Source organism: Nipponia nippon, unplaced genomic scaffold (genome assembly GCF_047370975.1).
Source record: "Nipponia nippon isolate SJK-2023a ecotype South Korea unplaced genomic scaffold, ASM4737097v1 scaffold_9, whole genome shotgun sequence".
NCBI classification, from domain to species: domain Eukaryota; kingdom Metazoa; phylum Chordata; class Aves; order Pelecaniformes; family Threskiornithidae; genus Nipponia; species Nipponia nippon.
This window is the reverse complement of record NW_028262413.1, coordinates 4976462-4997691: the sequence shown is the minus strand read 5'-3', so window position 1 is coordinate 4997691 and position 21230 is coordinate 4976462. Positions and strand designations below refer to the sequence as shown.

Genomic DNA, 21230 nt, shown 5'->3' with positions numbered 1-21230 from the left:
CAAGCATGACACGCCGGTTGTATATTAAAATTTATTGAATTATTGTGTAAGAATTCTCTTTATTAAAATCATTTGGACTCTAAACTGATTATTTACAGACAAAACCGCTTTATCACCAATAGATTCCTACATCTCAGAACAGTATCTACAAACAGTTATTACACTATGTAACAAAATTCAGATTTTTTTTTTTTTTTCAAGCTTTTTATATTAATTATTAATTCCAATTTAAGAAAAACAGTACCTCGGGTGCTCTGAGCAGAACTCAAGGTGTGGCAGGGCATAAATGCAGGTCAGGCCATACCGTAACAGCCAGGGAGACACCAAATCACAAGGCTGGGAGAGGGCAGAGTCACCAGGACAGGGGACCGGGAGAAGGACTGTCAGAGCAAACACACTGGGTGTTCTGGAAACCGAAAGAATCATCCCGACAAGAAAGGCACCAAAAAAAGCAGCATCTCGCTGCAACCGGGGCACGCCCTGAAAAAGAAATGGCATTCCACCGAGGCAGCAGCATCCGACAACCCTCTATTTTCATTAAAAAAAAAAAAAATTAGCCATCAATTTCTACCAAAAAAAAAGACAAAAGGCTTCCAGGTACAGCCTAAATTTGCCACCAGACAGCGGAAAGCAAGCGCTCTCACATCTAACATCACCGGGGTGCCGGCTACTCTTAGTTGTGCCAACAGGAGAGACACTCAAATACGCTAACGGATATTTATCTTAATACTGATCAGTTCTCGGCGTTTCACCCAGACCACGGTGGAAGCGAGTTTCTTTCTCTGACCGCGGTACTAAATAAATCTGCCTGCCTGCTGCTGAAGAACATCATCTTTCCGAGAATACGATTAAAGCCGCGACATCCCCTTGCTGAACTTGTGTCTTGCAGAAGGGGGACGGGCGCTGTGGCAGGGCACTCTCAGCCGGTGCCCACAGAACTCGCTACCTGTAAGAAAACGGGAACATCCAGAGAGGATTCTCCGTCCTTGAGAAGGAACATCCGTCTCCGGAGTGTCTGCCGAGCTGGTCGTGGAATCAGGCAGAGACTGGAAGAAACTTGGAAGGATCATGAGAAATAAATAAATAAGTCTTCCCCACCATAGGGAATTTCATCATAAAACCTGTTTTGTGCAAATTTAAATGCAACAGAACCCTGTCGTAGGAACGGATTTTGCCACAGGAGAGGGGCACGGACGGAGAGAAGAGGGGCCATGCCTAAACACCCAAGTTGGTCCCAGCAAGGGGCCTTCGGCGCGTGTCCGCAGGGGAGGAGGACGCCGGTGTCTAGAAGACTGAGGACAGACGGATGGGAAGGGATGGGCACCACCGGCCTTCCGCCCTCACTGCACCCGCGCCGGGCAGCGCCTCCTATCCGGCTATGCAAGGAGAAGCTCAAGATGTTAAATAAGTCAATCACCTACGTTTAGCTCTATTTTAAGTCTTGATTATTGCTCTAATAAAAGACTTTCACAGATACGCTCGGAGGAAGCAGGTTGTTTCCAACATCCCGGAGCACTACTGAGAAGCAAAGAGGATCTGGAGCCCACTTACCCCACGGCCCACGTCGGCCGCGTGGGCAGAGGCTGCGCTCTCAGCGGGGACACCCGGACTCCAGGAGAGCCACCAAGTCCTCCTCCCTTTGCCGATGGGAGGCGGATCCAGAGTCAAGCCCCAAGCCACTCTGTTCTGGGAAAGCGCAGAGATAATTCTGCAAAAATAGGGGCAGACACGAACAGCCTGCAGAGCCATAAATCCAGCAGAGAGCCTGCGGCTCCTGGCAGACGCTCAGCAAGTCGGAGAGGCCACAAACTACGCCTTGCTGCCTGGGGCAGAAAGTCCATCCGTCACCGCACAAGGGGACAACGCTACTCGGCCACTATACCCGCACCTGCCTCAAACCAAGGAGTCGCCTCCTGCAGTTCCTAAGGGAATGGGCTTCACGAATGCGCATTGTATCTGCTTTTTCCCATCTGCCAGCCCTTTCCTCCACCCACCTTTTTTTGGGCTGATTTAATCAGATTTGGTCGAGACAGAGGTTTCAGAGATGCTAAGTTCCCATAAGTTTTATAGAAATGGGTGGTCAGGCAGGAGCGAGACCCAAACTGGTGCTCACCTGGGGGAAGAGAGGCAAACTCTGCCCCCGTCCTTTCTGCCCGGCAGCAGCCAGCCAGCTCGCCTGCGGCTCCCTGCAGCGGGACCGGAGCAGGAGGCGGCGCAGGGATGTCGGCCGTACCCTGGGTGCACAGAGCACCTGGGAATACTGCTGAGAGAGGGTCGCAGGAGAGAGCTGGCTTTGTAGGAAGAGGCGCCAGCGTTAGCTTGTTGTTATATTGCTCAGAGAACAGTTTTGCAACTGCGCAGCACTTGCACAAAGCCACAGGGCTGATCTGATAGGCCTGGAATTACTGCTGTCTGCAACGTGAAGAGAGGTAGGGACGTGATCCTGCCCTGTTTCAGCTCTGGCCCCTCCTGGCCCCGCACAGCCACCAGCCCAGGGAAGTGACGGGGAGTCAGACCTGTCTGCCTGCCCCAGGCACGCAGGACATCAGCGTGGAATGAGCAGCGGGGGGTGAGAACGAGTAGGGCACCCTTATAAATAGGAATTCGCTCCCAGAAGGGCAGAGGGCTCTGTTCGCAAGGCGCGGGAACTGTGGAGGGAACGGCGAGGAGCTGCCCGGCGACAGCTGGGAACTAACCATGCTTGTGCCTGCTCCAGCCTCTCCTTCCTTCCATGAATCATTCCTATTTGCAGGATACCTGACGCTCTTTGGGAACAACGCAGTTGTGCTTCACGGCTTCCTCGAGTTCACAGCTCACCAAATAGCCCTTCTACGTGCCACAACAGGAGAGTTTGGGAAGTGAAACTGTGAGTAAGGTGTAAGGCAAGCCTAACAGAAGAGCACAGGGCTAAGCCTTGAACTGAGCTGCGGGGAAAAGCGAGCTGCTGTTACGACAACGGAGACATCTACGAGTTATCCCTGCAGACAAAGCAGTGGAGAAAACTTTGCTCCAGTGCTGACAGACGTTTGTCAGTAGAAGTGCACAGAGATACTTCTCCAAGAAAAGCTTTGTCTCAAAGCCACAAAATTAAACATTCTCCTTTAACATTTAAATACATTAACTTTCTGAGGGTATTTACAAGTCCAGTTCAGAGCAGCAGAACAGCCAGACACCGGAGGAAGGGGACGTGGCACAAGGCATTTGTGCTTTTCCAAAGAGCAGGGCAACCTCTGACCGCAAGGAACCAGGATGGATCCCGAGCTGGGCCAGCGGAGACTGAGGCAAGCCAGGCAGCGACTCCCACATGCTGAATTTGTCCCGAGGGAAAGGGCGAGGGGTGCTGTCCATTTACAGTAGGCCCCTGGGCAAGCGCGCGTGCTGGTGAGCACGTTACATCCAAGCAGGCGCCGCGCACGAGCTGTCAGAGACCAGAACGCTGGGGAGCAAGAGACCTTCGCCATCGGACGCTCTCTCCTTTCTACATCCAACATCTGGAACCAGTGGGGATGTTGCTGCAAGGAAGTTTCTCAGGTGGGAGACTGCAGGAGCGCTCGCTAGCCGGGGACAGAGGTTAGCACAGCTGCCAGCCTGGGGAAAGCTGCCTGCGTCCCCGCTGAAGTGAGCGGCTGCAGCGGGGCAGTCTCCTGGCACCGGCAAGGGCACCCGTGCGAGGCCGAGGGCTCCACAGACACGGTGCTCGGCGTCATCACCTGGCTCGTCAACAACGGTGTTTGCAAACTTGGCACATTCACGTAACATCTGTAGGAAGGAGCTGTATGGTCCTCCTGACAGTTTGCCAGAGGAAAACCAACGTTTGGGTTTTTTTTTTTGTTTTGTTTTGCTTTTAAAAAGAAAAAACTGTAAAAAAATATTCTCTGAGATGCAAGGACGCTTGTACTTTGTACTGCCTTGGCCATCCCTGTTCATGTCACCCGTGGGTTCCTTGGAGAGCCTGGTTCCAATGGCAGCAGGACACCCTGTGTACAGTTAGGACGAGCACTGTCCCCGCTCAGCCAGGGGAGAGCAGTCTGTCTGCGCCTGTCACAAATCTGTGACTTTATTCTCCACAGCTGCTGCGATCTGTTGTAGTCTATATCCGAGCTGCATCTTCTGTGCCGTTGGGTCTTCTTCCAAGGCGGTAATGATCTGCAAGGAGACAGAGCTGACTGGCAGCCTTTCTCCAGCACACAGCACTGTCAACCAGCTCCACGCCACGCACAGCCGAGAGCCTCACGCTGGAATCCAGCGTGCTCAAGACTAGAGCGGGTATGTAGTAGTTCATCTCAAATTAATCACAAAGTGAGTATTCTAGATTCATCCTAATAACTTGTAAACTTCACGGTGCAAAAAGAATGCTAAACTTCTCATCTGAAAATGATATTTTTAGTAAATGAATCTGAACTAACCGCATTTCATTTTTAAGTAGAGTATTGGATACCAGAGTCAAAAAAAAAAGAAGCATACATGAAATCCCAACAGCCTCCAAGTTAGAGAGAAGTCCTTTTTTGGGATTTCCTCCCTCCCTCTTTGACAAGAATAAAGCAAACTTACAACATGGGAGTTAGGCATGCCAATGAAACAATACACAGCGTTGTAATCGTCTGGCTGCTCTTAATTATTAATTTTTGGAGTTCTGTTGATGGAATGGTAAAAGGAGAAGGGCATGTTCGTACCTGCTGGAAACACACACTCACCTGGTCATAGTACTTATTGATGTATTTGTACAATTCATGTAGAGCCACCAGGGAATTGAGGTCACCTGAGTAATTCTGAATAAGAGAGGAAGTTAGACAAAACGGTGAGACACCTAACAATTGTTCGTCTAAATTCTGCGTCCTCACAACTCATTAGGAAATGTGCCTGTTGCACAAAGCAACAGGAAAGGGAATTCACCAATGGTTCCTAGCAAAGGAAAAATCACACGTACTCCTTGCCCTGAATCCTTGACCACACTTTTCAGCGCCAGCTGGGCAGACCCTCGCCCTCCCAGTGGTGCCACAAAGCAGAGCAGCCCCTGGGAACGGTCAGCGTCTGAACAGAGCTGCACACTCAGCTGGAATATCTCATCTTTGCATTACTAACCTTCTCTTAGATACACAGGTGAGGGGCCAGGGTGACTTCTGAAATAATTTTATTTACCCGTGATAGCTCAGCCAGGGCAGAGTTCATCTCCTGGTCACTGGCAGAGATGGTCTGACGAATGTCCGCATAATACCTATACAGTGGTACACAGGCAATTAGCATATTGTTCCTCCTAACCTCCTCCTTACTGCTTAAACTACGACTCCTCACATTCATCGCTTACCTTTCCACCATCTGCTTGTAGCGAGGAATGTCCCGGGCATAGAGCAGCTTATTGATCGGAGAGTCCTTGAACATCCAAAACCAGAACTGATTACAAAAAGCTCCTTCATCCTGCTGTGGACTGACCTTAGCAGGTAACACCATCCCTGCTATCTTCTGGCATTCATTCGGGATAGGCAATTTTTGTCCTCTGCCTAGAGAGGCACTTCAAATGCCAGGCTCCCTTCTAGTAATGCAGTCTGAGGAACCATGAGATGCGTCGAAGGGACCTCTGGGATCCCTAGTCCAGCCTTCCACTTGGAGCTGGGCGATCACCAGTATGAGATCACATTGGCTATGGCTTTCCATAGCTGATTCCTGAAATCCTCCAGAGATCCACCCATCCCATCTCTGGTGACCTGTGCAGGACTGGTCCGTCCTCAGCACAGGGTGAGTAATGGTGGTAAAAAGTTTTTCTAATGGCCAACCTGAATCTCCCAAGATGGGTCCTGTGACTTACACTGTCTGCCACAGCCAGCTAGAGTTTAGCTCTGTCCCCCAAGCAGCTGTAAAGCTGTAAATAAAGAGCACCCCTCAACAACTTCTTCTACGCTAAACAAAACCAGCTCCTCCCTCCTCTCTTCCCAGGAGTCCCCATCACTCTCCGGTGCTCCAGTGGCACATGGGAGCAAGGATGGGCCTGGCCTGCTGTCCCAGTGGTGCCACATAAACATTATTGCCTTCCTGGGGCAGCGCTGCTCAACTGTCTGTGCCCACCACGCTCCCTTCTCCCTCTGCACTTACCCGTCCTAACTTATGGTCAGCTATTGTACAGGAGTCCATGAAGGTCTGCGCAATGACCAGGAGCACAGCATCTACGTTATCCGACGTCTGCACATCAAAAACAAACTGGGGGTTCTTGATGATGTTGATCCAGAACCGCAGGGGCAGGCTGCGGAGAAGACAGAAGCGCAACGGGGTATCAGCAAAGGCAGCAGCTACGGTGGTGGAAGATATTCCACACGTTACTGCATCTCCCAGCTTTGCCCTCCCAGCAAAACCAGCTTTTCACACCATGCTCTGCTGCCTTGCGCTCCCATTTTGCTCCTCCTCAGCAGGCGAAGGTGGCTGTCACTTTGGGAGTGATCAGCTCCAGACAGCTTAGCAGGGCCCACAGGAACACCGTACCTGTTTGTCTTCCAGATATGGATGGTCTCAGGGTCTGCGATCCCGTAGTGTATTGCCTGCTCATCCAACAGGTCAAAGAAGTATTTGACTGCCAGAGGGACAGGGCGGTTGGTACTGAGGATCACCTGGAACAAGTCATCCACAAACTTCTGCAGAGTGCCCTGGGGAGAACCGAGCAGGACGGAGTCAGAGCCCAGGCCTCACGCAGACGAGAGGTTACCCTCTGCTGCTCAGCAGCCTCCCCTCACCGGTCTAAAGTCACCTCCCCTCCACTGCAGGCAGCAGCGGCAAAGGAGAAAGGAGGCCCCAGCGATTTCTGGAACAGAGGCCAGGGAGAAGCTCACGAACAAAGCAAAATGCAGAGGGGAGTCAGATGTACTCAGAACCTCCGCAGGTAAAAGGGATTTTGCTACAGGGAGGAGAGCTTGCAACGCGATGGAATGGCACTGAACCGCAGAGACCGCCTAGTGCAGGGGAACAGCTCGCTGCCGGCAGCTGGGTTCAGCCAGACAGGAACAGGGAGAAGGGGTTTGGTCAGCAGCAAGAGGAAGCTCAGTAAACGTGGGAAGAACACAGGCACTGCCTGGCAAAGTGCCTGGGCTGTCCCCTGAGAAACAGTACTACTGCAAGCAGGGCATTGCTGGGGAAGCTGGATGCCAAAAGCTGATCCTTTCTTGAGAACAGAGCAGAGGGACAAGTTCCCGGGTCAATTTTTTAACAATGACACCGGAATAAAGCAAAAAGGAGAATGTGAGCAGGCGCTATGCCTGATTTATGACTGCAGCTGAATCTGTACACGGCTGGTGTGTACTATTAGCATCATCTTGCTGCAGCAGGTAACAGGTCAGTCCTATCTTCTTGGCCCTGGGTGGGGTGGAAGGGGAGCAGATAAGGCAGCTCAGTGGACACTGCTGCCAAAGAAACTCTGCTGTGAAGCACAGGATACCTGCTTTTTTCTGTGGGACACACAAAGAGAAACATGGGGTGGACACAGGGATAAAACCATTTCTCACTCTCTTAGAGGCTCTGCAAGACTTAACCCGTTAGTAGGAGCAGAAGTTTGGCACTGCAGTGCTGGGATTGGAGGGGAAACAACCAGCACGTGCATCAATCCAGGCAAACGGGCTCTTCATCTTCATACTCATCCCTGCAATCTGCCAGGGGATATGAAGGAAGGCAAGATCCCGAGCACGACACAATCTGTGCTGCTTCTCACCTTCATTGAGAGTAGACGTGTCAGATAGATCTCCGGGATTGCCTTGGCTCGCTCCCGATCTCTTAAGCTCCCACGCCGATGCTTGGGAAGCTCTGGCTCTTCTGTCGGTTTTACCAGGTGCCAAAGTTTGATCCCACCTTCATCTGCATCCTCCAGCATTGGCGTTTCTAAAACAAGCAATTGTTTACAGATGAGTGTCAGTTCTCTCACAGTAGAGCTTGGCCAGATTGAGCCCCAAGGAAGCAAGATTTCACAGGAGAGAAACACAAAGGGGAAGAAACCTCTGGAGGCCTCTATCCAGCCTTCTGCACAGAGTACAACTGTTGCCTGCACTACAGCACGTTGCCTTTGTCCATCCAAAACCTTCAAGGTCTTGGAAACTTCCCCAGACAGAGATTCCCCCCTACCCCAGTGGCCTGTTCAAGGGCTGCACCACCCTTTTGCTGAAGAAGTTTTTTTTTTTTTTTCCCCATGTCCAATTTGAACCCGTTAAGCTGCAGCCTGTGGCTATTGTCCCTCATGCCACAGGAATATCCACAGAGCTGTTCACTCTGCCTGACATCCCATCACCACCCTTGGGCCACGCTCAGCACCTGAGTGTATTAAGATTCCTACAAGTTGCATGCCGCGCTCAGCCCTAGAGAGTCAGAACTAGAGAATTGTGCTTATCCTGCATTTTTGTGCCCGGCCTGGCTTTCCTCTGCTCTTACACTTTTGCTTTGCTCTCATCTCACCTGCCCAAGCTTTCAATTTCCTGACAATCCTATGAGGGTCCAAATCATTTATCAGCCTTCTAGAGCAGCATAAAGCTGGGGCTAAGGCAAGAGACTTGTCCCACTAACTGATAAGTGCTAGAAAATCATTTTATGAGAACAGGACGTCAAACTCACTCTCTCCTGGGATGTAATCCTGATTCTCCCTATGGATGTGCTTGGTCAGGCGCGGGACCAGTGCTACTGTTGCTCCATCGGGCACCTGCACACAAGCAAAAATCAACATTCAAAACAAATGGCATGTTTCTCATCGGCACAACAGGCAAGTACCTGTAGACCAAAACAGACTATACCATTGCTAGAAATAGGGACAGAAACAGGGATTTTGAGGCACCATCACTGTCTTTCCCGATGGTGGGAGAATCTTGTTTGTACCAATTAAAAACCTGATGTGCAAAGTATGATGAAGACGATAATACTCAGGGACTGGGGTCATCCACGTTTAGGACATGTTGCAGCAAGGTGCAAGATATGACACGTTGGTGCAAGGCAGTTCAAAAAAACCCCCTCTTTCCAGTCCTAGAAGCTACTTTGCAGATCAGTGCGCCATCACCTACTAACTGATTTGGACTGGAACATTAACGGATCCAGCAGCATTGCCTTCATTGCAACAGCCACCAGGCATGAACTTGCGTGTCTCCTTCCAAGCTCTACACCTGCCTGTGTCTCAGGTACAGGTTAAGGAGGGGGCTATGCTTGTTGAAGTCAGAGTGCAGGCCACAGCACTGACTTAATTTGAATATGCTGCTGCAAGAAAGCTCCAGCTTTTTGACAGTGATCCACCAGGAGCCAGAGCCACAAGCAGAGCATAACAGTCTGTAGAAGACAAGAGGAGAGACAAAGCAATGGTAAACTGAGTTCTGACCTTGTAATGTTGAAGAGTGTTCAGGCGTTTCCAAGTTCCTTGAACAACAGATGTCACATCCTCATCGGACAGGATCAGATGACCTGCCAGCCCTGATCTCCACTCTACAGCCATTAAAACACAGAACAATGGAAAGACAAACTGTTAAGTTGAGGCATCTCTGAAGTCTGTTGTGCTTCAACCTGAACTAGCGGAACTCTACACCAGAGAAGAGTAATGCTCAAGCTACATCAGCATCACAGGAGGGCTGGGAGTTCATCAGCCCAATAGTCAGGGAATAGGAGAAAGTTCCCACAGATGCACTGCTGTGACGCGTGCATCCAAACCATCTGTGTACATAAACACACCCAGGATTAACTTTCTGCACGTAAATCCCTTGCCTTTACTGGCACTGAGGTTTTTTACCCAGTTATCGAATAACAAAATTTTCTTCTGCAGCTTTTCAGAGACCACTTCAGGTTTGACTGTCCTGAATAAAAGGGGCATGATTTGCCCATTCAGTCTATCCACCACCCCGAAGGAAGAGGATTAACAGAAATGTCTGTAGACTCTCAGAACTTAAGGCCAGAAAGTCTTTAATGTCAGATATTTTTCTCTATAAAGGCATTGAGTCACATATCAGCCTCCTCTTCGACAAGCTGAAGATGTTAAGCTCTTAAACCCTTTCAAGTTTGCTTTCCATCTCCAGGATAATTCAAAGTTCCTGTCACTTGTCCCTCTTATTTCCACATTCTCCTGGAGAGTGAACAGCAAAATCTAGTTCTAGTAGTGGTCCTGCTTCAGAGCACAGCACCTGCGAGACCCCTGCCTTGCTCTGACCTGCCATATCCCTTGTTACACACCCACTGATCCTGGTCAACCTTTATCCATGCTGTTTCCCAGACAGCATAATCTGAGCAAGCACCTGTAACAGCAGAGAGTCCCACAGCCACAGGACAGTCTCCTAGAGCGCAGGGACAGACGGCCGCCTGGCTGCCCACGTCTCTCATCTGACACTTGCCAAGTTCCTAGGAATTCTGTCGGATTGTGACTCTTCAAGCAGGTGATTCAAACCACAAATACGCACCCATTGTCGTTATTACCTGCTATTTCCCTGGTACCTGCCTATCTATAAATGTCACCGCTATTCAGCAACAGCCAAAGAATGAAGATAGAAAACCAAGTGGCTTCCCTCAGAACATAAGTTGTACCTTTCATCAACCACTGTGGGCAAAATCCTCCCTGACATACGTGACTGAGACACTACCATTGACTTCACTGGCAGGAAGAGCCAATCTATGACTACAGCATCTCTGCATCACACTCAAATCGTCCTCCCCTCCTACACATTCTCCATGCTTTTCTTCCCTGTGTCCCCTTGCCTAAGCCATTGCCATGGTCCAAAGTCTGGCAAAGGACACCATGAAGTGGAAGGGGCTGGACCCAATTGCTTCTTTCCCACGCCTACCTGTTGCTTTTAGCCTCTTTCCTGCATCATGCCCTGTTGGGCCCAGCCAGAGCGCAAGACCTTTGCTCAGTGACTCTGCACACTCAGCAAAGAACGACAAACGTCATGCACGCCAGGGTGCTGTGCACAGATAGCAAACGACCACTCTTCCACTTCCTCACTGAGTTTTGGCACCAAGAGGTTCTGCTCACCGAGGTCCAGGGTGTCTGGGTCTGGTCGGTGACAGTATGGCGTCCCTTTATAGATCTGATCTAGGATTTTCTCCTTCACCTGTGTTATAGTGTCACAGTCTAGCACTTTCGCAGAAATCCCTTGGGAGTCCTCTGCCCCTCCTGCAGCAACTCCTGCTTGCGTCAAAGCGTTTAAGGTCTGGGAAAGAAAAGAAAAGGTCGCAGCTACTCAGCTGATAAAATTACATCTAACACATTTACACCTTTGATAGTTGGCATTAAGGCAAGTTAACAGCTAGTCCTTTCACTGGAAGAGTCTCAGAAAAGAAAACATCACAGGTGTTCTCAGTCTTATGTCAAGAGCTGGAAGCCAGTTCAACAGTGTTGGGAAGGGCTTTCATGTGCCATCAGCAATTTCATCCCCTCATTTCTAGACACAGAGCACAGCACATAGACCAGACTACCGTGGTGATGGCTCCTATCAGCCTAGGGCAAAAGTGCCTGATTTAACAGAGCTCTTGCTTGGCTATGGAGTTGTGCTGCTGGGATAAACCTGGCTCTCAGGAGACAGAGGCAGGACGCTGCACTTCTGCCTCAATAATAGGAGGAGAGACATTCAGCCCTGTCCCATCAGAGAGCCCAGAGGGAACAAAAGATTTGGTGCTTACCAGAGTCCGGTACTCCAGGTCCTCTCTCAAAAGGCGGTTGTCATTTAGGGTGTATTTGGCCTTCCCTGTCACCCAGTCAACTGGCCCTTTGTCCACCTGGTGCTTGATTCCTCGAAACAGCATGTAAAGTGGTTCCCCAACAGAGTCCTGACACAGAAAGGAAGGAGTTTCACCTGGGAGAAATTCAGCTTCCTCCTCCCAGCAGGGCCCAATGGCTTGGAAATACGGACACCCAAACAGCGGAGAAGCAGGACTGAGGATGCAGCAGCTACGCCACAGCAGGCAAAGACAGAGCCTCCGCTGACAGCTCCTGCTCCGTGCACAAGGAAAGCGCACGGGCCAACTACCAGGCGGATGCACAAGACCAAGCCATTGCTCTGCCTCTGCATCACTAATCTGAGAGACTCTCCTTGCCACCCCCTCTCCAGGAAAGGGATTAGATCAGAATCTCTCCTCCCCACGCACAGACCAGCCTATGGCCAGCGTGTCCCAAAATAAAAGGAGCTACACTGAGCCTTCCATGATCTGGTGAAACATCCTGGAAACACTGAGTGGTATTAAAGCTGATTTAAGCATACCTCTCCCCAGCGAACAGCCCAGCTCTCCTATTCCCCACCCTGAAATACAGGATGACTCTAACACTATTTCAGCTACGAGCGAGGCACAAAGCAAAGCTGTGGCCATCTCCCCTCTTTTGGCCCCTCTACACCACCAAGGGACAAAGAGCTTACCCTCACAAACGCATACAGGCAGATGGACATCCAGTTGGTTAACAGCTTCTCCACCACTGTTTCTGTCCTGAAAGAGAGCATGAAGTTGGTCACAGGAATACGGTGCACAGCAGGGAGGGATTTGGAGATAAAGATCACTCCCCTTGAGGAAAGAGCACAGTAAATGATGATACAGGATCAAGGGCGAGAAGGTTAAAAAAGGACTTTGGGCACCAGTAAAGTTAATGCTTTTGATACCACTTATTTGAGACAGTTTTCAGCCTGAAGGAGGCACCAAATGACAGAAGTGAGGAGACAGGCAAGCAGGGGACAGAGGAAAGGCTCTGGTAGATCTCAAACGAGGGAAATTTGTTCAGATCAGAGGGACAGACCGGACAGGAGGCTAAACGGGATCCAAACACAGGAGATCTTGCAGTTTAGCTTCCCAACATGGCATTACCGCGAGCGCAGGGACCTCTAAACAGCAAAGGGAGATTAGCAGACTTGGCAGAGCCCTAGTACCTGAACACAAGGAGAGAGTTAATGTACAGCAGCTTCAAAAGAAGAGGAATTTGGGGTGGGCAGCTCCAGCTTCCTACTCTTTTCACACCTTTCCTGCTATTTTCCCTGCCAATTGCTGACTGGCCAGAGGGGTATCACTGTTACTGCTTCCTCCTGTTTGATGCGTGTTGTCTGGACACACACCGGTCTTACAGCTGCAGCCCATGCCATGATGTTATCCTACCCCCAGGAGTTTCAGAACTTGCCAGCTGGGCAGAAAGGCTCTGTCCCCTCGGGTAGCTAGCAGTGGGACCATGGCTGGCTCGCTCACCTCCGCAGCATCAGCTTGGGGTTCTTGGCCACATACTGCTCCACAAGGTCATTCAGGAGTGTTTTGAGGATGTCAGTGAAGTACTCCAGCTTCCCATGCAGCGAGACAGTGAGCAATGAGGCCACATAGGCCCGGTCTCTCGGAGAGAAGGTGCGCTGGATTTCCAGAGTGTGGATGAACTGGTGGGGAGAGAGATAAGCCAGTGTGTGAATCTGCTAAAAACAAGGCAGTCACAGCTACTGGCTCTTGGAAGAAGTGGTGCTGCAGGGAGCTATTCAGGAATGAACTTCAACAGACGCTGCCCGTTTCCTGCCACCAGCTGCCAGTGACGTGGCCCTGACCCCACAGCAGGCTGCAAGCAGAGAGGGGCATTACCTTGGTGAGGAAGAGCTTGCTGTTGAGCAGGTTGGAGAGCTGGACCAAGCCCTGCTCCACGGTTTGCCGCCGACACTCAGGGATGTCCAGGTCCCTTTGCAGTGGTGACTCACGGTGGCCCGGGAAGAAAATGCGCTCTGCATAGGACTTGTAGTCCAAGAAGGGGATTCCTGTGCCCACAAGGTCACTTGTGAGGTCCATCATCTCAGTCATCAGGTCTGAGGGAAAGGAAATGCCCATGAGGTTGACTACACGATCACACAACCGACGGTGCAGAGCGTGAGGTGAGTGCAGGAACTAAGGGCAGCATGATGGGACTGAGGAAGGATGTTTCCTGTTGGGAAGGGGCACATTGTGGTCCCACTGCTAGGACATTTAAAACTAGACTAGGCGCTGTGAGAAACTGCTTTAGGAAGCTTCCAGCCCTGGGGAGGAACCAGAAGGTGAACTTGGTGATTATTCTCATTTACAGTTGAGGGCTGGCTTCCAGCTTTATAAAGAGGAAGCCACTGTTCAGCAGAGATCTGTGGTTACAGGCATTACCTACATCAGAGACAGAGTATTAGAGATCTCCTGCTCCTCACTGCTTCCCACATTAGCTGGCGATTACGGTCCGAGTCACCCGCACAGGTTTAGAGCCCCACGTCTCCCACACGAGGGCTCACTGCTGTAAGCAGCTGAAGTACAAGGTTTGTGGGCCCAAAATATGGGGTGTAATTCAACTTGCCCTAGACAGACTGGACTAGCTGTCCTTAAGGTCTTTCCAAGTGCACTGTCTTGACCTTTAGCTCTTCATCTGAGTCTGGAGGATGAACTGGAGAATCAGAGGGGTCAGTATAGATCACTGTGCTCTGAATTAAAGAGAAGAATTAAAGATGGAAGAATTTGGCTATCTGTTTCAACGCATTACCACAGGATAAAGTTATTGCCTGCTCTGAGCTACCCAAACAAGTATGCAGGAAGGGAAAGAGAGGCAGGACTGAGAGTGGCTCTTCAAGCTTCCCTGAAGCTGCAAGAACCTAGGAGCTCTGTGACTGACCTGTGAATTCCTTTTTGCATCTGTCCCGAACACTTGTTTCCAGATTTTCCAGCTGGATTTGAACTTTCTTGTAATCCCTGAGAGCCTGTTTGCTCTTCCTCCTGCAATAAAAAGCAGAATTGTTCCCAGTGGCCCCAGCCCAGGGACTGTCCTTGCCAACTGTTATGTTGCTGCCAAAGACTCCAGGGCAATTGGTGCTGAGGTGATTTCTACGGAACATCTCCTTTACAGGACACCAAACAGTGTTCTGTAAACTAGATGTGTCTCTTGGAGCACCCATTAGGTGGGGGCTCTGAATGAACCACAGTGCAGGCTGTGACCAGCAGGTGCAACATGCCTCACACATCCAACAACACCCAGGGCTCAGAATTTGGCACAAAATAAAGAAAACTGGGACCTTGTTTAATCCCAAGATGTACACACTGGGCCACATCCACTGAATAACGTTGTAGAGGAACTTAAAGACCTCACACAATGCCAGGGTTTCTTACCTGTATATGAAGACGATGATCAGAACAATCAGTGCCACGAAGGATGCACCAACACCCAAACCAATCTGTGCCTCCAGCGGGAAGGTGAGCTGGCTTTCTGTGTCATACTGCACTCGGCCCAGGAGGAAGTTCAGGTTTCCCATCTGTACCTGTAAGAAAGCACGTGCCATGACATAAGCTCAGTGCAGCAATGCAAAGCCACAGGGCTTCTCCAGAATGGGTACAGGTGGCATACAGCTCTCTAGCAAAGCTGTCCCGCCGCACAACTCCTGAATCCAGCTATACCGTTTGCTTTCAGGAAACATTTGGCACCTAAGAGTAGAGTCGAGAACAGGAGTAGCTCCTTGCCACCCCTGGTACCTCCCTTGTCCCCCACCAGGGCTTCTGCCTTTCCTCCACTTCCCATCCCGCTCCCTGCCTCCATCACTACTTCTTGCTTGTACTTCGACAAGGGACAGGATTTCTTGCGGTAGTGCTGATTCCCTACCGTGAACTCTGGGAGCAAGTCTGTGCCCTCCCGCTTCGTGCGGTGCCGTGGAGCTGGCTGCTCAGAGGGAGGCTCACAGTAGAGATGATTCCTTGTTAGTGTCTTCACCACACAGATTCCTTCCCCAATCATAGCCATAACTTCATCCTTGGAAATAGCCAGATCTAGATTTTCCCCCTGGAACAGATGTGGAACAGCACATCAAATTGGGGAAAAAACAACTCTGCATTTTCATGGCTCCAGAGAAAATAGAGGAGACCAACAGCACAGGATGAAAGCAGCTTTTTTTCTTCTCTGACTAAGCTCGCATCTGAATTGGCCGCAGAAGTTCATTTTGTAAGCTAAAAAAATTCACTTGCATACGATTTAGATAATAGCTTTAGGACCTGTACCATGCTGCATAAGTACAGTTATAAATAGCCTGTCATCTTAAGGCTCTTCAGCCACAGCACAACTAAGCTCAACTCTTCACTCTGTGTGGATATGCATACACATACACGCAATCTGTATGTATTTAAAAAGGTAGTCTCACGTCAGTTAACCTAAGCACTCATGTCAGTTAACCTAAGCATTCAGGTAAGTCAATCAATGCCTTTCAAAGGTGTAACACATTTATGCTATTGTTTTTATCTGCTGCACAAATCTGCTTTAATTTTTGGAGATTAAGACTTTTTTTTTTTTTTAATAAAACCATGCTGATTGATGTTAATTACATTTTTATGTTTTAATGCTTTCTAAGCTGAATCCTGCAGCACCATTTTCATGCTTTTGCCCAGCGCTCTGTCAGGGCGTCCTGACAGGTTGGTAGATCAACTTCCTTGCTCTTTGAAAGCTTGCATCTCATTAATTCCCTTTCAGTCTTCTCAAATTGCCCTACTTCTCCAAGATGCATTCAATACCAATGGCAGCAGCCTAGACATTTCTAGACTAGTATATCCTCACAGTTTTTACTCATGTGTGAAAAAAAAAAAGCAAGTGGAGAAAGTGCATCTCCAGCTACAGCCATTAACTTTCTTAATGACTATTGGACTAGAAAGTACGTTCCCATACAAAAGAAATCTCTCAGAGATTTTTTTTCTTGCATGTACAGAAAAAACGTTAGCCACTCTGCCCTTCCGTATCATCTTTAAAGCGGGATTTTCCTACCTCCACCTAGTAACAGTTCTTCCCCACTGCCAGGATTCTTTTACTCCTAAGTTATTTCTAGAGGAATCTTAAGAAGCTATGAAAAAGCCAGCAGCTGAGAATAGGATGTGGGGTTTGTTTAGTACTAATATCTCATATACAGATAGTTTATTAGGATTAAAAATAAAAAAGCACAGAAGTTTCCACAAGCCCTATGAAGCCCTTAACAAGGATTTACAGGCTCAAGAGGCTTTTTAGATGCACTCTTTTCACTCTTCTTTGTACCATTTCTCATAGGCCAAAGCAGATGTGCTGTGACAGGTTATAAGCCTGTCAAATGCTTTAAAACCTTGGATGCTGCATGACACCAATTTAAAACACTCAGGTTAGAAACAACTTTGTACAAATAACATTATTTCCAGCTAGTTTTTGTGTTACCTCCACAGAGATGACGCTTCCTGGCTTGTGACGATATGGTTTGGCAGGATCTTCAGCATTCAAGGGTTTTAGGATGGGGTTGACTTCATAAGAGAAGGGCATGGGATGCAATGAGTTGAAATCAAAGCTCAGATTATCCAGAATAAATTCCAGTTTGATATGGACGCTCCGCAACAGCAGGTTAATGGCTGGAGTTTTGCACAAGATCAGGTAGGAGGAGTTAACAAGACACGGTTCTTCAAACTAAATGCAAAAGGCAAAAAAAGTGTCAGTAGTGAAGCACCAATGCTTCTCCTGCAGCTTTGCAACACCTCCCAACCCTGAGCAACCTGGGGCCAGCCTGCATTCCCCTCATCTGGAGCAATGCCAGAGGAACTCAGATTTTTCCCTCTACAATTAAGCCAAGATCTGAGGAATTCCCCACGTTCCTCTAAAGAAAGTTTTCATAGCACTGATTGTGCTGCAAGTCCCTAGGTCTCAGCAGTGGGAATCAGCTCTGACATTCCCCTGGCAGCAAATTCTGGAGAGGCATCAGCTTTAGATCTCCCTGCTCTGACAGAATGGGACCAAAGACCTTCAATGAAAGGCTGATTTCCTAGCCTGAATGCTTCTATGAAAGAAGTGTTCCTTCGTCCGGTTGGATATGTTTTATACATTTGGTGAAAGTATTAGAGTAAAATTTTTTTTTTTTCCTCCTCTACAGCCACAAATGCCTTCCTAAGAACATGGGTAAAACCAGCTATTATTGATGCACGTGCATCAGGAGCATGTTCTCCCAGTTCATGTACAGGAAGCCCTCTATCATTTGCACTAATAATGCAAATCCTTCTTGTACTTTGGCTGCCAAACACCCTCTACCTCTGCAAATGCTGCTGCGTGCTCTGTGACCTCCATGATCACATCAATACTTCTGCAGCGACCCATCTGAGGACACTGGCAGCAGCAGAGCAGAAAACGGTGGCGGAACTGGTAATTTCACTGAACTCTGCCTGTTTTTCTATCTCAGAGTGAAAGACAGCCCAGGGGCTATACAGATGGACTGAACGATGCAAAAGGACGAGTCTGGAGCATGGACATGCTGGGCCACGCAAGCTCTCTGGCTCAGCTGTAGATTTCTTTATCTCCACACTGCTGCCCTGCTATTTCTGTCCCACATCACAAATCCTGCACATCTCTAAGCAGAGGCACACCCAACTCATGGAAATGTTTGTGGAAGTGCTTAACCTCTCAGTCTGGCAGAGAACACTTCCACTTGGCCAAGACTGTTGGTACGACTCAAGCAGATAACAGCAAGTGGGGGGAAAATCCCTAGGGACAGAAAGCCCACCTCTCCAGAGCAACACATCAACCCTTGTGCACCCTCAGCTCCACTGAGCACTTTGCCATGCTACCTGCTGGACGCTGCACAGAGCATCCTCAGGGCACTCTGTGTCTGGGATGATTCTGCGCCATCGTCCCAGTCCTCGGCGCCGGCGTTCAGATGGAGAAACTGTAACTCGGATCTTTGGTTTCTGTACAACATCCAAGTTGTATCCATGAACTCTGAGCACTCTCCCGCCACTGAAAGAGAGAACAGCTGATCTCACCCACCTATTATTCATTAGCTCTGCCTTGCTCATGCTCTCACCCTTCTGCTCATGCTCATTCCTACAAGCCCGGCTTTACTCCAAAGTGCAACTCAACAGATGCCATTGGTGCTGTAGCACCTGCCTCAGCACACAGCCCTGGGGAAGGCGCACTGTCTTTCTACCTGAGGAAGCTTTTAGGCGGCTCTGCAAAAGTGATGTTGGGATCCAGAGTATATCTGAAGAGGGATCCTTCCAGTCTCCGCTCTTGGTCCCCATATTTGATAGTGACTGGGAGTTCTGCGGACACATTGCTGGGGCTCGTCTGGCATGCCAACTGATCCTCCGTCATCTCAGAGAGGCTTGGAGAGACAGAAGAGAGAACAAGGGATTAACACAGGCACTGCAGAGACAGATTTTATAGTACTATGCCTTGCTCTTTGCAGACAGTCTGCAAACCTCTTCTGATATTTTCCTAAATTTAATAGTGAAAGGTCTTGTGCCTTATCTAGGCAAGCAATAATTGCTGGACAGTTGTCAGTGAGCAGCATGTGGACAAAAAGCAGGTACAGCCACCATCCAGACTGAAAAGACTGGAAACATGCTACCAAGGCACATGCACCTTCTCACCAGCAGTGCTGTCAAGTGTACGTGTCCCAGGATGCAAGGGAACAAGCAGCTCTTAGTGTTAGTCTGCAGGAGCCAACTGCAGTTCCCCATCAGCAAAAGCAGAGCTGTCAGGATGGGGTATAGTCCTGCCAAGAGACATGCAGAACAGAGGCCACATAGCACTGTTCACGTCCAAGGGAACGTGGGCAGGAACGTAAGATGGTTGCTGCCATGACCCTCAAGGGGAGGATCTCCTGGAACACAGAGGAGAGCAGAGATCTCTGTCCTAAGGGCTGAGCCAGGCAGCATCACAACCTGCAGGGCTCTGGGAAGAACTCAGGGCAGTGCACAGCCAGCACGATGGCATGCTCTGATCTTACATGTGGCAAGGGAGGTCTCCAAGCAGGACACTGATCTCACTAGGATGCCCAGTCAGCAGCTTTGAGCCCAGAAGGGTAAGGCAGGTTCCTCCTGCTTTAGGCCCCTGAGTTGGAACAATGGATTTCAGCTCTGGATTCTAGAAGAAGGGGGGGGGGGGGGAAGAAAAAAAAGAAAAAAAGGAGGTGAGTGACCTCAAAGATAAGGCAAGGAAATAAAACAGCAGAACATGTTCAGTGACCTTCAGTGCTCTGAAAATAGAAGCTATAGATCTCAAACACAGGCAGGTCTCAGCTAGGCTCCAGCAGCTACCTTATGGAGCAGAGGCAACAGAGGAGGGATCAATTGCACCGGCAAGAAGGGACCAGCCTCTCCACAGGGAGAGGGACCAGCCTCTCCACAGACTGCAAAAGGCGGATGGATGCTGCAAACAGCAGAGCTGTGGGCCTCACACACAAACCCTAGGATTAACAGTTCAAAGGGATTGTTCAGATCAGTAACTGGATTAATAACTCAGGTTAGGAAAAACAAGGTAGCAAATAAATTGTCTGTTTGTCAAGTAGATGAGGAGATTACCAGCAGGGAGCCCTAAGAATTTGTGTTGAGACCTGTGCTGTTAAACATACTTGTAGGTGACCTGGAAAGGGGAAATGAAATTTGATAAATTATTTGGAGTAACAAAAACTTTGTACCACTGAGGAGCGGCAGCAAAATTTAGAGGAACCAGGCAGAGTGGCACAAACAAGTCACTGCTGATAAACGAAAAGCAAGATACATAAAGCGAGAAGGAGCAGGGAGACTACAGCAAAAAAAGCAAGCCAACCGTATGTACACAGTTGTGAGTTTCAAAATAGCTCCTGCCCATTCAAGAGTGCTTTGGTACCTATAACAACTCTACTAGCTGTAAGCACAGATCTCAACAAAAACACACCAAGTGGTAGGAATTACTGGGAAGGGAATTAAGCAAAAAGATTTTTATGCCACAGTAAAAATTCCGTTTGCACTCGCGTCTGGAACATACCATGCAGCTCTCATCACCCTGCCTCAAAATGGTGATAACAGAACCGAAACCAAGAGAAGAGCAACAAGCATATCCAGTATATAAAATGGTTCTACACAGCCAAAAATGGAATAGCCTAAGACTTTTCAGGCATCTCTTTCCCCTTCCCATGGGAGAGGGAGACATGCAACTAGGTACATAGCCTGTAAGTTGCACAGCAAGGACGAAAAGTGAGTAACTCTATCTAAAAACTGCTTAAATATTATTTCATAGTTGCTGGGTTTAAGATATCAAAAAGTTGTCAGAAACGTGTTTAAAAATAATAGGAAACATTTCTCCATACAATGCACAGTAACTTTGGACTTACTGCCGCTAGCTGCTGGAGGTCAGAAGCTAAAAGTGTGTTCAGATTGCAAATTAATAAACAGGAAGTCAGAAGTCTTAGTAAAGTGTTAAGTCATCAGTAAAAAAATCTCCAAATCAGAAAGGTACCCTGTATTGTTTCCTCTTTCTTTAAGCATATAATAGTTATCATTTTTTTGGGGGGAAAAAAAAAAATCACTAGACTACA

At 48.9% G+C, this 21230-nt stretch overlaps 1 protein-coding gene across 3 annotated transcripts in view; it reads right to left on the bottom strand.

Moving 5' to 3' along the window:
• Nucleotides 1–17: 17 nt before the first annotated feature.
• PLXNB1 (plexin B1) overlaps nt 18–21230 on the bottom strand; it is an 83819-nt gene continuing 62606 nt past the window's right edge. For all 3 annotated transcript variants that reach the window (XM_087745488.1, XM_087745485.1, XM_087745486.1), the window contains exons 18-38: nt 19662–19798; nt 18858–19034; nt 18499–18667; nt 17108–17350; nt 15545–15721; nt 15058–15206; nt 14567–14667; nt 13528–13745; nt 13153–13331; nt 12342–12408; nt 11611–11757; nt 10964–11141; nt 9326–9429; nt 8578–8662; nt 7688–7854; nt 6472–6632; nt 6088–6235; nt 5306–5370; nt 5140–5215; nt 4695–4769; nt 18–4146 (exon numbers count right to left, since the gene is read on the bottom strand). In XM_087745488.1, coding sequence (XP_087601614.1) covers nt 4042–4146; nt 4695–4769; nt 5140–5215; nt 5306–5370; nt 6088–6235; nt 6472–6632; nt 7688–7854; nt 8578–8662; nt 9326–9429; nt 10964–11141; nt 11611–11757; nt 12342–12408; nt 13153–13331; nt 13528–13745; nt 14567–14667; nt 15058–15206; nt 15545–15721; nt 17108–17350; nt 18499–18667; nt 18858–19034; nt 19662–19798 — 2928 coding nt within the window. In that variant the 3' untranslated portion in view covers nt 18–4041. The remainder of the gene's footprint in view (nt 4147–4694; nt 4770–5139; nt 5216–5305; nt 5371–6087; nt 6236–6471; nt 6633–7687; nt 7855–8577; nt 8663–9325; nt 9430–10963; nt 11142–11610; nt 11758–12341; nt 12409–13152; nt 13332–13527; nt 13746–14566; nt 14668–15057; nt 15207–15544; nt 15722–17107; nt 17351–18498; nt 18668–18857; nt 19035–19661; nt 19799–21230) is intronic.